The 15433-nt window shown below is 35.7% G+C and overlaps 4 protein-coding genes across 13 annotated transcripts in view; 1 reads left to right on the top strand and 3 right to left on the bottom strand.

Annotated features, from left to right (window-relative positions):
* Liprin-beta (liprin-beta 1) overlaps positions 1 to 6271 on the top strand; it is a 42089-nt gene extending 35818 nt beyond the window's left edge. For 7 of the 9 annotated variants that reach the window (XM_089732422.1, XM_089732423.1, XM_089732421.1 and 4 more), the window contains 4 exons: positions 595 to 706; positions 1216 to 1312; positions 1844 to 1960; positions 3506 to 6271. In XM_089732422.1, the coding sequence (XP_089588548.1) occupies positions 595 to 706; positions 1216 to 1312; positions 1844 to 1960; positions 3506 to 3586 (407 nt within the window). In that variant the 3' untranslated portion in view covers positions 3587 to 6271. Of the gene's footprint in view, positions 1 to 594; positions 707 to 1215; positions 1313 to 1843; positions 2102 to 3505 lie in introns of those variants that run through there. The other 2 variants (XM_028182623.2, XM_089732420.1) reach the window with 2 other exon arrangements.
* Positions 4826 to 9611, bottom strand: LOC114249156 (testis-specific serine/threonine-protein kinase 6). 2 transcript variants are annotated; one of them, XR_016324104.1, is made up of 5 exons: positions 9473 to 9611; positions 8793 to 9401; positions 7978 to 8141; positions 7334 to 7462; positions 4826 to 6362 (listed from the first exon to the last, which is right to left on the bottom strand). XR_016324104.1 is itself a non-coding variant. In XM_089732425.1 (5 exons), exons 1-5 carry the CDS (start codon positions 9581 to 9583, stop codon positions 6289 to 6291), a joined length of 1083 nt encoding a protein of 360 aa, XP_089588551.1. In that variant the 5' UTR covers positions 9584 to 9611; the 3' UTR covers positions 4826 to 6288. The 2 variants fall into 2 exon arrangements, 1 of the variants encoding a protein (XP_089588551.1); XM_089732425.1 differs by having other exon boundaries at positions 7982 to 8141.
* A 261-nt stretch (positions 9612 to 9872) lies between these two features.
* Positions 9873 to 12685, bottom strand: LOC114246082 (testis-specific serine/threonine-protein kinase 3). The gene is made up of 4 exons (XM_028178459.2): positions 12608 to 12685; positions 12419 to 12526; positions 10128 to 10905; positions 9873 to 10057 (listed from the first exon to the last, which is right to left on the bottom strand). Exons 1-4 carry the CDS (start codon positions 12623 to 12625, stop codon positions 9873 to 9875), a joined length of 1089 nt encoding a protein of 362 aa, XP_028034260.2. The 5' UTR covers positions 12626 to 12685.
* Positions 12608 to 15371, bottom strand: LOC114246083 (testis-specific serine/threonine-protein kinase 3). Its single transcript, XM_028178460.2, has 4 exons — positions 14306 to 15371; positions 13275 to 14049; positions 12766 to 12899; positions 12608 to 12685 (listed from the first exon to the last, which is right to left on the bottom strand). The coding sequence occupies exons 1-4, from the start codon at positions 14399 to 14401 to the stop codon at positions 12626 to 12628; spliced, it is 1065 nt and encodes a 354-aa protein (XP_028034261.2). The 5' UTR covers positions 14402 to 15371; the 3' UTR covers positions 12608 to 12625.
* Between the last annotated feature and the right edge of the window lie 62 nt (positions 15372 to 15433).

Raw genomic sequence — 15433 nt, 5'->3', positions numbered from 1 at the left:
TCGGTTATTCTAGATTCACCGAGCTAGTAGGCGAGGCGTTACCATAATTTTTTACGAATATGATACGAATAGGTATACAAATTGAAGTAAATTCCAAGATAACACATAAATCCGTTTTTTTTTATAATAGGTCGGGGATTTTTTTTTTTTTTTTCCACCTAATCTGATAGCCTTGAGAGGCTATTTCAGCGTAACCTTAACTAGTAGGTGAACTCACGGGGCTCAAACCGGAAGTGTTGCTAAAACTGGCTCTAGTAAGAGTAGCGCTTTGCAAAATCTACTACCAGATCGGAAACGCGACCCACAGAAGATCCGGCGAGAAACACAATGGGCTGTATCTGAGGGTTAATTTACTCGTCGAGCCCTTCATCGCAAGCGCCAGGTTCGGCGAGGACTGTAACCGGTTCTGTCTCTGCTAAATCACTTGCGCGTTACATTTGCGTGAGAAACAAGTAACCTTATATTTCCATTAATGACAGTGTAAGTTCCATTGTAATCCGATAATTTGTTGGAATACAATTGATTCTTCGTTTATTTAATTACAAACACATCCTTGTATCCCTGCTAATCGAAGTGCTGTCCCAAACCTCTCAGGCGTCCACGGCGGACTCATGCTGCTGGAGCCACGGTTCACCGCCGAACTCCTGGCCGCGCTGCTGAACATTCCCGCCAACAAGACGCTGTTACGGAGACATCTAACGCAGAGGTGTGTTATAAAAACAAATAATAGTTTAAGTATAATACTTCAGAAAAGTTTAATACTTCACTTGTAGGTTAGTGACGTTTTTAAAAAGCTCTCAAAGGCATCCTCCACATTAATAGTAGGTTAAGTAATGTAATTGTTTAATGTATATTGTGAGTAAAATTATTTTCTTACATTATAAGTTAAATTAGTTTTCGTTATCGTGTTGTTTTGTCGTATACCGTTGTGTACAAATTCAACACATATTTTGCCTTGCTTAATCGTGCGAACCTGGCTTATGTTGCAAGCCAGATTTTGCTTTTTTTACTTGTTTTATTTTTATGTATCTTTTTAGCTTGTGGTGTGTATTATGTGCCTAATAAATAAAATGAAATAGAAAAAAAACTGTACAAAGTATTTATAGGTATATTTTTCTTTATTACGTAATGTTCTAGTCCTTTGACGGCTCGTAACTGGTAAAATGTACCTGGTGAAATTTAAAAAAGTTCACTGTTATATTTACAATTTTCTAGATTCAACGATCTCTTAGGCAGAGATGTGATCCAACAGAAAAGAAACGCTGAGCAGACGCTCGGCTACCAGCCGCTCACAGCAACAACCAAATATAAGGTATTTACTATATAAATATTTTAAATTATCTGTAAAAACTATATTTCCATTAACTGTCAGCATTTTTCATTATCGTCTCATGCTTTCTACTAAGTAGCGTTCTTGATGTTCAAATATTACGTGTTCGGAATACCGTGTATTCATGTTGTATCTAGATTCGAATTAATTAGATTATGACTATATATTTGACTGAATTTCGAGTCGGATATCACAGTCAGATTGGTTATCCAAGAAAATAACATGAAAATAGTTAGGATTTGGCACAAACAGAATTTGCACCGGGTTTTTTCAATATTATTAATATCTCTTTTACGGGGATAAAAGCGAAGTAACTGTAAATAATTGACATATACAACATATTAACAAGTATGCAGTGTTAATTACGAAATTATTATTTTTTAATTTTTAACCAATAATAATACAAATGGTTTACCCTATTATCGTACATTATAAGTATTATACTTTATTTTAATTGTGTGATCGCTGGTGCATTTTCACTTTTAACCAATGTTATTTCCCGATCTATTTCAGGTACCAAAGAAAAGTCAGTTCTCGTTGAAACGTAAGAAGAGCAAGGAGGAGTTAGAGATAGGCGAACTGGTGTGCCCCCTCGGAGACGAGTGCTCAGGTGACGTGCCCACATCGCCTGTAAGTCGCACTACTAACAATACTAATATACATGCACACGTCACATACCACGCTATTATATATTTCAGAAGCGGTACGCCAAAGCCCACTGTGTTTCTCGCCGGATTTTCTCAGTGGGTCGCTTTTCCGATCCGGTGGTAGATTCTGAGAAGCACGGCTCTTGCTAGGGTTCGTGTTAGCATCGTCGTCAGGTCTGAGTCCCGTGAGCTCACCTACTAGCCCGGCGACGCTGATATGGTCTCTCTAGACCATCAGCTTAGGTAGAAAAAAAAAATTGCCAACACAAATATTGGCATTGTTATTAACATGGTTATGAACATTTTGCTACTTGACCCGCGAATACATCTCGGTGTAAAGGTTGGACTATTCCTTATTTACCGCCGAAACTTAATTTAAAGATGGCGTTTAAGTTTTGTACGTAGACTTCGGTAATCGCTCTCATCGCCGCCCTAAAAGAGAGTATTAATGATTTTAATTGGTTCTGACTGGTGGTAGGACCTCTTGTGAGTCCGCATGGGTAGGTACCACCGCCCTGCCTATTACTGCCGTGAAGCAATAATGCGTTTTGGTTGGAAGGGTATGGCAGCCGCTGTAACTATACTGAGATTTTGGAACTCGTATCTCAAGGTGGGCGGCAGCATTTACGTTGTTGATGTCTATGGGCTCCGGTAACCAGTTAACACCAGGCGGACTGTGAGCTCGTCCACAAACTAAGCAATAAAAAAATAAAATAAAAAAATTTGTGAAAAAAAATATCATAAAGCTCAGAGTTCTATTGATTTAACGAATTCATATCAGCCACAGAGAAAAACGTATTAATCAGAAGAAACGGAAATGGTATGTGGCCGTATACATTTTTATTGTTAATTTTTATTATATTTAACAGTTAAAGTTTGGTAGTTTGTTTAATCAAAATGCTTTTAACTTCAATGGTGGTTTGGTAATATCTTTGGTTTGGGTTTTCTTTCTTTTAATTTGAGTTAATTTTACTTACAATTTTTATTAATAAATACTGCCTCTGGATTACTGTAACCAGATTTTTACAACGTACATTGCTGGTTGTTAATGTAACAACGAATAACAATCAATAGTGTAATCATAAGCTAGTAGCTAAACATAGCCAGTGCACAAGAAATTGTTTAACAGCGACGCCATATTGGATAATTTGAATGTTCCATTTTTAATTTTTTTTGCGTCTCTATAATTATTGGTTCTCGTTCTTGATTTTAAAAGACGCCATCAACAAATTTTTCAGCTGAAATTAAATAAACATCATTCATATTCATTCTCTACTTATATTATGTGATTTTGATAGTGGAAACATGTTTTGTTATTGTTTTGGCTATTTTTTTCAATAATCTATGTTTATTTTGTACTATTGGTTTCCCAAATAAAGAAAGAAAAAAAAAGTGTAGTATTTTCACATAAAGTCTGCAGTTTCGTTAATCTTTGTTTATTAACGTAGTGAGAGATTGTCTATATTTAAAAAGTTATCTACATGTGGAACGTGATATATAATTATAACGACGTAAACTATGATTACAGACGATGAGAGTAAAGTCAGCGGTATCGGCGGGCGTCGCGTCGGCTGTCTGTCCCCCGCGTGACGCCGCGCGTGCGCACTGACCGCGCTCCGCACATGCCTTGGACCAAACCACACGTAAATAAACGATCACTAACGCTCCCTGTGAACGATCAAATTTGTTTGTCAAACTTTATGTTTTCATCAAACAACAGCTTAAACGATCAAACTAAAGATCAAACAAGTTTATTAACTTGCCTGTAGAATCGGTTTTCTCCTCGCCGTAACACAGACGTCGTGCCGAGCAATGAGTGAGATCTTGTTTGACAAACACTCCCGTACACGTTCAAACTTGTTTGTCAAACACGCCGACAGTCAAGATTTCCATCAAATACGTCAAACAAAGCTGCATGCTGTCAAATAAGTTGACAAACAATTGATCGTTTACGAGGCGCTTGAAGCATCTACAGGGTGCTATTAAATCACCACCGAATCGAAATGATATAATAATACGCAAACTGTATATCGATATAATATCGATTAATCGTTTAAGGATTTCGTTGGCCCAGCGATATAAATGTTCCGACTATACTATTTAAAAAAAAAAACTGTAAGATTGTGTTGTATCTTTTTGAAACATGACGAAACCAAACTCGCTTCCATTGAACGAACCTTTATCTCTTGGGTCGGTCTTGTAAACTGTCGGAAACATTATGTATTTGGTTCTTATTTCTTGCAAGATATCGAATCTGCAGCAGTAAGAATGTGATTATTATTACTAAATATTCATTTTACTTTCGGTTCAACTACGGTACACCCTGTATAATATGAACACAGTATAATGTTGCTAACTAAGCAAAGTCGGAAAGCATACTACAACTTCGAATAAAGAGATTACCTCTACTGAAAAATTATTTAAGAGGGGGAATCTGTGAAGCGAAAATTGCCGTTAAAGATAATTGCACGGCTGAATTTAATGAAAAAAGGCGAAAATTATCCGACATAAAAACGTAGGCGTGTTTGTTTGTAATGACCAACTAATATATAATGCAAAATTTAAAACGCATTTCATAAATTCGTCCTATCAAAGGAATTTTAACATTTTAACGTCATATTAAATAAAATTGCGCTAACCCTACTCTACTATAGTATTTTATTTGGTGCTAAAATTTTAAATTAAAATCTTATAAATTCCTTGTTAATTTATGTCACTACTATTTATCTTTGTTTATCGAGTCCAAGGTACACCCTATAGTAAAAAATAAAACGCATTAACATTTGGGGCGACTGCCAAAAATATCTATCCTTTCGTGTTAAGTAACGTATGTAGGATCGATTATTGAAAATAAATTAAAATTATTTTAACTTATGTTTAGTCTTATAAAGTGAATGCTGAATATAATTAATATTTATTTGTGTGTTGTGAATGAAACTTGATGAAATGTGCACAAAACCGATATCACATAATTTGTAATAGACATTCCAATGTAGATGCTCTTACATAACTAAGCTGCCCATCAATTAATATAATACACATTTTGTAGTGCTAACATACATACATATTTCATAAAATTTCTTTAAACTTCTAAACTATTACTGAACGCAACTGTAACTAGCCCCTTATATAGTTTCTTAATAAATTTATAACTAAACTATATGTTCCCAAACTTTTTATTCAATTGACTTTCCAATATATATCAGACTATCTTAGTATCATATCTATAGTATACAAATCTAAATTAAAAATAGGGTTTTTTGATAGGCTACCAAATGAGGTTTCAACTGTCTCTTGGTAGCAGTTTTTAACGCCTTTTTTTCATTATTACCAATGACCGCTTTGGGTATAAATGACCCACCACATGTTTCACTCGAAACAGTAATTGCACTAAAAATATATATTTTAAAGGTACTTAGCACTTTATTATACTGATAAATAAATTAAGTAGCTAATTAGGAAACGACTGAAAGGTGACAATATTATTCTGGTCTCATTTCAATTTTCTAAAATTTATTCATTTAGTATTAAGGGTTATAACCGTTTATAATATTTATATATTATAGAATATTGAGGGAACTGTAAAGTTATTCACTATAATATATTTATCATTGTTAGTATTTGAGGGATTGTATTTATAAAAATGTTGTTCTTAACGATTTAAGGTTTATCTTAAACGAATAACTGACATTTTCTGTTCCGCGTGCAAGTTTTTGATGGTACCGATAGACGTGCTGATTTATGTTCTAGCTTTTTTGATCTTTACCTTTACCTCAGGGAATAGCTTAAAACTTAATAGATTGAAAAAAAAAATCGATTTTTAAACGCGATGCTTCCGCGCAAATCGATTTGATATTAAAAAAAAAGTATCGATTTCTATCATGAACTTGTGCACAAATAACAGAATTTTGATAAATAAAATTAAAGCTCATATTGCCGATTAATATCGCTAAGTTTTATAGCTCCGCAGGCCAATAAGCCTAATCTGTTCAGTTTTAAATTTTTTGAAGCATTTACACTACTTATTGAATCATATCGTAATTTATTAATTAGTATAGTCCCGTTATCGAAACGTGCCAAAATGTAATGAACAATAATATACCTTTACATGATTACCCTTGTCTTCCATAGCTTTATAATTCAACATATTGAAACTGATGGTCCTATTTTAAAAACCATTAAATAAATAAACCAACCTTTTTTACAATTCATGTATTTAAAAACATTTTTACGATACCTTAAGATCAAATGTAATCTGTAAAAAAGTTAAAATAAATAATGGATGAACACAAAACCTGATTTTCATTATTTTCAATCCTTATTTTCGAATAAATATAGAGATTTAGCGTAATTGGCGTCAACGTTTTTCAATACTTTCAAGCCCTCTGAAACAAAACAACGAAACAAAAGTTTTAAAAACTCGTTTATACTGGTAGTTCTGTCTGTTTTGGATATTAAACTTTCGCGCTTCCTCAACAGAGCGTAATTTGAACAAAAAAATCAATTACGTCACGATGGATTTCCCACAAAAAACAATGATGTATTCCAATTTGATGAACAGAACAAACGTCACACCAATTTAAATTGATATTTCGACCGACATTTCGACCTAAAGATTTGCTGGTAATTCTCGATAATATTATGTCCTATTAGGAACAGCTAAGGTATCTTGTGGCAAATCCATTTAGCAACTATCCAATATATACCTAATCAATATAAGAGGAACGAGCGAGATATAAAACCGCAGTACCTATTCCGGTGAAACTGGAAAAGCTTTCGGACCACCAGTAATTCTTCCTTCATAAAAAAACCGTAGTGTACTTTAAAAAAGTGATCTAATCGTTAATTAAACTTTTTGCAAATCATAAACATTTAAAAGTCCCCCGTATTAATATATTCTTTTTTTATTGCTTAAATGGGTGGACGAGCTCATAGCCCACCTGGTGTTAAGTGGTTACTGGAGCCCATAGACATTTACAACGTAAATGCGCCACCCTCCTTGAGATATCAGTTCTAACGTCTCAAGTATAGTTATAACAGCTGCCCCGCCCTTCAAGCCGAAACGTATTATGGCATCACGACAGAAATAAGCGGGGTGGTAGTACCTACCCGTGCAGACTCATAAGAGGTCCTACAACCAGTAATTACGCAAATTATAATTTAGCGGGTTTGATTTTTATTATACGATGTTATTCCTTCACCGTTGAAGTCGATCGTGAACATTTGTTAAGTACGTATTTCATTAGATAAAATGGTACCCGCCTGCGGGATTCGAACACCGTTGCATCGCTAGATACGAATGCACCGGACGTCTTATCCTTTAGGCCACAACGACTTAAATTTTTGTTGAAATTACCTTTTCCGCGTCCTTTGCGACGCAGTTCGGCTATCCTTTCCACTTCACTATCTTCCTCTGTACTATTATCTCTTTTTTGCGATTCTTCGTGGGCTTGCTTTAATAGGGATTCCTCCAAAAATGTTAGTTCTGAAATATTAGAGCACTGGAAATTGTTTAGCAATAATCATTTAAATGAACTAGATATTTAATGACCAGTGCCTATATTTAATTATTTTTAACAATTTTGAGCATCACCATCAGAATAGCGTCCATTACTTCAAAAAAACGCGAACTAGCTACTAATAATAAAAAGCTGTAAAATCATATTTTCCTTAGTTTTTGTGAGTCAGAGACAAAATTATTAAAACCACTTTTTAATATCGAGTTTTTTTCTTTTCTTTCGTGTATATAGGTATAATACATAGATCACGGAAACCTTAAAATATTCGAAACATCAGAAAATAATACTATAACGTAACGTAACGCGTAGTATAACGTAACGCGTAAAAAACGCGAGATTAAACCGTAAAAGTAGTTTTAAATGTAAAATAGTGCAGTTGATTGACGGCTCAGTTTTTGATGTTTGAATATAAATTTAATTTTGTCTTTGACTGACTGCTTAATTTTTGGTATTTGAATATCAATTTAATTGTCTTCACTACATACTGGCAAGCCTCGAGTCCATGCCTATCCAAGTGCCGTTGAACACAGCGCTTGCCGTGGGTCGAGATTTAGGCTCGGGCTCCATCAACTGCGTCACCTGTTCTTTACATTCCGTAGATAACTGATTCACAACGGTCGTACGGAAACGCCACTTGCGCATTACCTGTTTTCCCACAGCATTATAGCGTTATTAAGAGTAAAGTTCAAATTATATTAAATACATGAGTGATCCATTGAACTTTACCCTAAGTGTGCAATGCGCAGACGGCCGCCACTCTTTTGTCGAGAGCTCACGACTCGTGCCGATTACTGTACTTATATTACCTATTATTATTGCCTTAATTTCGAATGGATAAAAATCGCAAAGTAAAGAACTCATTAAACACTCGTTTTGACTATTAAACTAAAACAAATAGGGTCTGTAATAATTATAATTGATTAAAAAAAATAGTTTAATAAAACTAAAAAATTACGCTTTTATAGAAAATCCAACTAAACAATAGAAAATAAATTTTAATGAATTTGAATTGAAAATAGTGTAAGAAAAAATGATTTTATTGTAAAAAGAAGCGTGTATAAATATAAAAGTGTAATTTTTTTATTTTTTTAAACTATTACTTATTTCTCATTTTTTAACTGAATTTCAACTTTTTCAATTTTTTTTTTAAATATTGCATTGTCATCGGTTTTTAGTAAGTATACCAAATTTCGAGTTAATCCGACGTTTTGAAGGGGGTTAAAATCATGTTCAAAGATTCCGTTACAAACATACATACGTCTGACGTTAATAAAAGCGTATTAAAAAGTATATTACCTGTTTTTCGTACAGCTTTTTGACGGACGTTTCGTTGAAAGGTAAAGCTTTGTTGAGCATGGTGTATAGTATAACGCCGATCGACCACATATCGGCCAGTTTAGGCATGTAAGGCACCCCCTTTAATACTTCGGGAGCGGCGTACGAAAGAGAACCACAGTACGTCTCGCTCAGAACGTCTCTATCTCGTTGACGCACATTACGTGCAAATCCAAAATCAGTTATTTTAACATTATAATTGGCCGTGACCAAAACGTTTTCGCATTTTAGATCTCTGTGAGCTATGTTCATTGTGTGAATATATTGAAGGCCGGATATGATTTGCCTCATCCACAGTCTGCTTTGATTTTCTGGTATTGCCCCGTTTTGAGTGAGAAAGTCCAACAGATCGCCGTTTTCAGCAAATCGTAAAAAAATAAAGTATTTAGCGCGACGTTGAAATATGTTGGACACGTGCACGATATGAGGGTGGTTGATGCGTATCAGAACATCTAGCTCGCGAGGCAAGAACTTTGTAAGATAGTCCCTGGGCGCCTTAGCTGTGTCGATGACTTTACAGGCCATTATTGAATGCCGGGTCTCGTCTACCATATGAGTGGCTTTGTAAACCTTCAAATGAACACAAGTTATGGGAATTCTAATCAAATATAGCATGATTGATTACAGAATAGTTAAATTACCTTAGCGTAAGATCCTTCTCCGATAACTTTTTCTAGTATGAATCCCTTTTCCTGTAAAACGGCTATGTCCGATTGTGTTGTGCTAAGGTCTATCTTATCGCCGCCCCCCATTTTTTCTTAGGTCATGTTGTTCTGTGCAATTTCATTTTTACATTTGTTGTAAACATACTGTTTAATTTTCCGTTTAATCTTCATTTTATTTATATGTTTTCATTCATGTTTTTTTGTATAATTCTGTCACTGTGCTAAATTTCGCTGTCAAATACTGATTTGTCAGCTTGATTTTTAACACTTACATCATAACTCAATATTGAAAAAAGTAGGTTTTATGTATCATTCATCCTGAATATAGAGTTTTATTTCAACATAACAACGAAACAGGGTAAACAGAATAAGAAACTTATCGTACATAAGAAGACGTCGAAGCTGCGCCGTCTAAATTATTTTCTACAAGAGAGTCTGGTAAACAAACTTTGTGCTCTGTCTTGCTGGATCCTGGTAATTCAACAGTTTCCACGGTTTTATGTAACTTATTTTTCTCCTCACGTGCTTTCTTATACGCCAACGTTTCTTGTGGAGTCCACTCTGTCAATAAGTTAGAACGCGATTTATTTTTGCACGATAAATGAGCGTTTACAAATGTTTCCTATCTTACCTAATAAACGGGAATCCATCGCGATCCATTCGCTATTAACAATATCATATATTTTGAGACGATTCTGATGATTCGGTTCTAACATAAGCCCAATCAGCCGTTTACAATTATCGGAGATAGTTTCGACATAGCGTGATCTAAACTTCCAGTTCTTATTAATCTGTGCCTGGTGCAGTTGCTTGATGTGTTTGTCTTCGAAAGGCATCGCTCTGTTTAACATAACATAAACGACTATTCCTAAAGACCAAACGTCGGTCGGTTTCGGTAAATACGGCGTCCCCTGTAATATCTCGGGTGCTGTGTACGATAAGGAACCGCAGAAAGTTTCACTACGTATTTCATTTAATTTCTTATCGACACACATTCGAGCGAAACCAAAATCGGATAATTTCACATTCTGATTGGCCGTCAGTAGAACGTTCTCGCACTTTATGTCCCTGTGAGCTATTTCGAGTTCGTGCATGTACTGAATCGCTAGGGCGAGTTGCCGCGTCCATATTCTAGCCTGGTCTTCTTGCACAGCGCCTCTCTGCAAAACGAACTCCAACAAGTCCCCGCGCTCCATGTAACGCATGAATATGAAATACTTGTACCTCCTTTGGAAGATGCTGTGAGTGTGAACTAAATGTGGGTGACTTAGTTTTATCAACATCTCTATCTCTCTCGGTAGAAACTTTTTAACAAAATCTCTTGGTGCTGTGCTGGTGTCGATTACTTTACAAGCCAATATTGAGAGCTTATCGTTTTTACTCGCATTTCTGTACTCCGCTAAGTATACCTGTTGAATTGTCTTATTTTAAAATCTGATGAAATCCACTTTAGATCGCGGTAATATGTAGTTTCATTACAGTGATTTTAAATAAAGGAGCAGAGTATTAATAGTAGAGTATTTTTGTTCTAAAAAGGTTTCTTAAGGGTTGTTCATCTGTGTTCAATGTGATAATATTGAAATTGTCTTCGCTTATTTTACGGATTACCATTTACGTAAAGAACAGCTATTGTTGACAATGGCCATTGTCCATAAACTCCAGGGACAAACGCGGAAAGTTGCAGGAATTTATCAAGGAATTCCATGATTTTCACATGGCTATACGTTGACTGTTCGAGAGTGCTGCACATAAGTAGGTACTATCTCAAAATAGATCGTACCATGTAGTGTTCTGATCGGTATTGCAATAAATTCACCCTTTCGCTGCGATTTGGGCAACATAGATGGAGGATTTCTTTGTCGCGTTTTTAAAGTTCAGACATTCAGGCTCTGTTTCCAATGTAGTTTGGAATCCTAGTATGTATATGTGGTTTATTTGAGGTTTATCGTGGTTTCTTTTTACTAAACAAACAGAGCTCGTTGAACGGATTTGGATAAAATTTCCATCTTAGAAATAATACTTTTTAGGGGGGCGAAGGCACCTGCAGAAGCAAGTATGATATTTCAAAGAAGAATTGTTAATCTTCTTTGAAAATATTAAACTATATACGTTCTATATTTAAGATATGATAATTTGGAATCGGACAGCGAAAGCTAAGTACTGAAATTTGAACTTTCACACACAAATAATATACCACCACGTGGATTGACTTCCACGGTGAAGGAATAACATCTATACTAATATTATAAAGAGGAAAGATTTGTTTGTTTGTTTGTTTCGAATAGGCTCCGAAACTACTGGACCGATTTGAAAAATTATTTTTCCATTAGAAGCCGACATTGTCCCTGATGAACATAGGCTACTTTTTTTGAATTTTTTTTTATTTTTTTTTTGGTTTCATGTGTGTTTTAATGTTTCCGAAGCGAAGCGAGGGCGGGTCGCTAGTCGTGTAATAAAAGTGAAACCCGCAAAATTATAATTTGCGTAATTACTGGTGGTAGGACCTGTTGTGAGTCCGCGCGGGTAGGTACCACCGCCCTGCCTATTTCTGCCGTGAAGCAGTAATGCGTTTCGGTTTGAAGGGTGGGGGCAGCCGTTGTAACTATACTGAGACCTTACAACTTATATCTCAAGGTGGGTGGCGCATTTACGTTGTAGATGTCTATGGGCTCCAGTAACCACTTAACACCAGGTGGGCTGTGAGCTCGTCCAACCATCCAAGCAATAAAAAAAAAAACCTAGTTGTATGGGTCAGACAGATAATTTTGCGCGGCTCGTGTAAGCGGCATGCAGAATACGACTCTACTAATAGCTCGCTATTCTATCGCTATTGTTGATCGAAACTTATCCTATTTTATCATTATTGATATTTAGATTGTAAATCCTACAAGGTCTGTCAGCGATTCATAATCAAAATTTTACCTTTGCATAAGATCCTTCATTGACTTTTTTGATGATTTTGTAACCTCTTGAAGCAAGAGTCAATTGTTCTGAGCAGGTCAATTTTAATTCTTCTTCAATATGATGATACTAGATATAAACTCAATTATTAGTTAATCTGATTAAATAAACGATTATAATTTCATTGATTAATTATTCATGCAAACTTACCTTCGCTTTAGACTCCATCTACTCTTGTTTTTTATATTTTGATGTAACGTTAGCAAGCGATTTCATCATCTCACTGGCCTAAGAAATCAATTTGCTACATTAGTTTCACGAAGTTAAAGACAGAATTTCAAAAATATATATTTTCAAATAGTACTCACTCTGAAAGCGGACTCACGAGTCGGTCCTTCTAATATATCCCCTTGTCTCTTTGGAGGATGTTTGTGGACATCCGATAATTTTCGACGATCTTCTTTGGCACGTTTTAAGGCAGCAGCTTCAACAGCGTTTAAAGCTGTCAATGAACAGAGGTCATAAGGTTCGTTTGACAAGAAATGTATATCTATCTTCTATCTTCTCTAAATATAAAAATGAATTGCTGTTCGTTAGTCTCGCTAAAACTCGAGAACGGCTGGACCGATTTGGCTAATTTTGGTCTTGAATTATTTACGGAAGTCCAGAGAAGGTTTGAAAGGTAGACAAATATGAAAATGCTCGGAATCAAATAAAAATAACAATTTTGTTTTCCCTTTGATGTGTCCCCCGACGGACGGATTCCTTTTGTTTGTTTTAAGTTTATTTTATACAAAAGTTAAGGTCTTTTATTTATCGATTGAAGCACTACGAAATCTGCCGGGTCAGATAATATTTAATATATTTCTATACTTACTGGTTAATCTACTATCCATAGCAATCCATTCAGAGTCGAGAACATTGGTAGCGGAATTTCGGAGTCCTGGATCCGGTTCTAACAAATGCTTTACAACAGTCTTACATTCGAGCGAGAGTATACTAGCTACGCGCGATCTAAAGCGATATTTCTTGCCCATTTGTTGTTCATAGAGTTTTCTCATACGCGTGTCGTCAAATGGCATTGATTTGTTCAGCATTACAAATAGTACGACGCCTAAGGACCATAAATCCGTTGGCTTCGGGCAATACGGTTTTCCGCGTAGTATTTCTGGTGCAGCGTATGACATAGAACCGCAATAAGTTTCGCTTAAGACAGGCTGATTGTCGCTTTCAACACAGAAACGCGAAAAACCAAAATCAGATAATTTCACGTTAAAATTCGCCGTCAACAATACGTTCTCGCATTTGATGTCTCTGTGAGCGATTTCTAACTCGTGCAAGTATTGTAGTCCCAATGCAAGTTGTCGTGTCCAGACGCGAGCTTGATTTTCAGACACGCACCCGTTTTTTAGTATATAACTCAGTAAATCACCATTTTCCGTGTACCTCATGAAAATATAGTATTTTGTTTTCCTCTGAAATATGCTATGCACGTGAATCAGATGCGGATGATTCAAGCGCACGAGCACATCTATTTCGCGTGGCAAAAATTTTACAACGAAATCCTTTGGGGCCTTTGCCGTTTCAATAATTTTACAAGCAAGCGTTGATTTATGTGAATCTTCTTTACTAGAATATTCAGTTAAATATACCTGTAACGTAAGCCAACAACAAAATAAATGATAGATTGTTAAATCATTTTCAGAAAGCATGTTAAGTCATGACCAACCAGATCAGCTATAGAGTAGTGACCATCGCGACCAGCGTTATATTTTTCCTACGAATTGTCACGCTAATTCTTTGTCGTCGACTATTGTAATTTGCTGCTTTAAACGAATTGAATGCTGTATCAAAATACAGTACTTAAATTAATTTCTACTAATACCTAAGGTACATTTACGTGCTCACCTTCGCGTATGCACCTTCGCCAACAAATTTTGTTAGTTTATATCCTTTAGTCAATAATGTATTTTCTTCTGAAGGAGTAGTTTTCAGATCGGTCATGATAAGACAAACATCAAGCGAAACATGGAGCCCTCACACGTAACACCGGGCGAAATCTCTTGAGTCTCCGGAACACTGCCAATATCCGGATAAAATGTCGGCATTTTTGTATTGTTTTTTTTTAATGATACGAAAATTTAAAATTTACATGCTTTGGTTCATTGTCAAAATTGTACTTCTGTCATTTTGCTTTTGAATCTGATTTAACTACCTACATCTAGCGTAGCGTTCGTAATCTCTTTGATAAAACGTACATATCCAGAAAGATGTGTGTTTGGTACATCAAAAATGAGATTATTTTTAAGAAAGAATTATCTCAAGAGCAACTCGAAAGACAACACGATTTAGATCACGAAAAACGTTTTTTTTTTATTTCTACCTATTCTAGTAACCTCAAGAGGATATAGTTGATTCTCTGAACGTGTAGGTGAGCTCATGGGGCACTAACCTGGCGAATTCGCTAGCCCAAGAGCAGTGCTTCACAGAATCTACCATCGCATCGGAAACGCGACAAACTGAGAAGATCCCACGCGAAACTCAGTGGGCTGTGTCTGCGGGTTAATTTGCTCGCCGAACCCTTCGTCGCATTCGACGGGTTCGACGAGGACGGTGACCGGTGCTTAGCTTACCTAAAACCACGGATAGTGGATCGGAAGGATCCGATATGTCGTGTAAAAACGCTTACTTTTCTTCTATCGATATCTATCTATACGAGTATATAATGTAAACTTTGCTTATTTATAAAAACCTTAATAATTCACACGGCAAATATATTCCCATCAGTTTAAGAATATTTTCGATGTACCTTTTAATAATATAATTCTAAGAGGTAGTATATTTTATTATGAGGTGATCATTGTGACAAATTATCGAAGTTCTCATGGTTGAACTCCCGTGTTGAAAGTTTATAGTATTGCTATAGGTGAAAGTACTTATATAGTATTGCGGCTCGTAGGGGCAGCTGTGATTTTAAAGAATTCGGTACCACGAACTATGCATTACATTGGGAAACAACATTGAGAATATCCTCTA

Source organism: Bombyx mandarina, chromosome 13, assembly GCF_030267445.1.
Source record: "Bombyx mandarina strain Sakado chromosome 13, ASM3026744v2".
NCBI classification, from domain to species: domain Eukaryota; kingdom Metazoa; phylum Arthropoda; class Insecta; order Lepidoptera; family Bombycidae; genus Bombyx; species Bombyx mandarina.
This window is presented reverse-complemented; position numbering and strand designations above follow the sequence as displayed.

Coding starts and splice junctions, on each gene's coding strand:
- LOC114249156 (XM_089732425.1), bottom strand. CDS start 9,583: ATGGGGGGCGGCGATAAGATAGACCTTAGCACAACACAATCGGACATA. Junction 8,142..8,792: donor AAAAGCTGTACGAAAAACAG/GTAATATACTTT, acceptor GTGGGAAAACAG/GTAATGCGCAAGTGGCGTTT. Junction 7,463..7,981: donor CATGGACTCGAGGCTTGCCA/GTATGTAGTGAA, acceptor CTAATATTTCAG/AACTAACATTTTTGGAGGAA.
- LOC114246083 (XM_028178460.2), bottom strand. CDS start 14,401: ATGACCGATCTGAAAACTACTCCTTCAGAAGAAAATACATTATTGACT. Junction 14,050..14,305: donor GCGAAGGTGCATACGCGAAG/GTGAGCACGTAA, acceptor CTTACGTTACAG/GTATATTTAACTGAATATTC. Junction 12,900..13,274: donor TATGGATAGTAGATTAACCA/GTAAGTATAGAA, acceptor GTTCATTGACAG/CTTTAAACGCTGTTGAAGCT.
- LOC114246082 (XM_028178459.2), bottom strand. Junction 10,906..12,418: donor ATGAAGGATCTTATGCAAAG/GTAAAATTTTGA, acceptor ACAATTCAACAG/GTATACTTAGCGGAGTACAG. Junction 10,058..10,127: donor GATGGATTCCCGTTTATTAG/GTAAGATAGGAA, acceptor ACTTATTGACAG/AGTGGACTCCACAAGAAACG.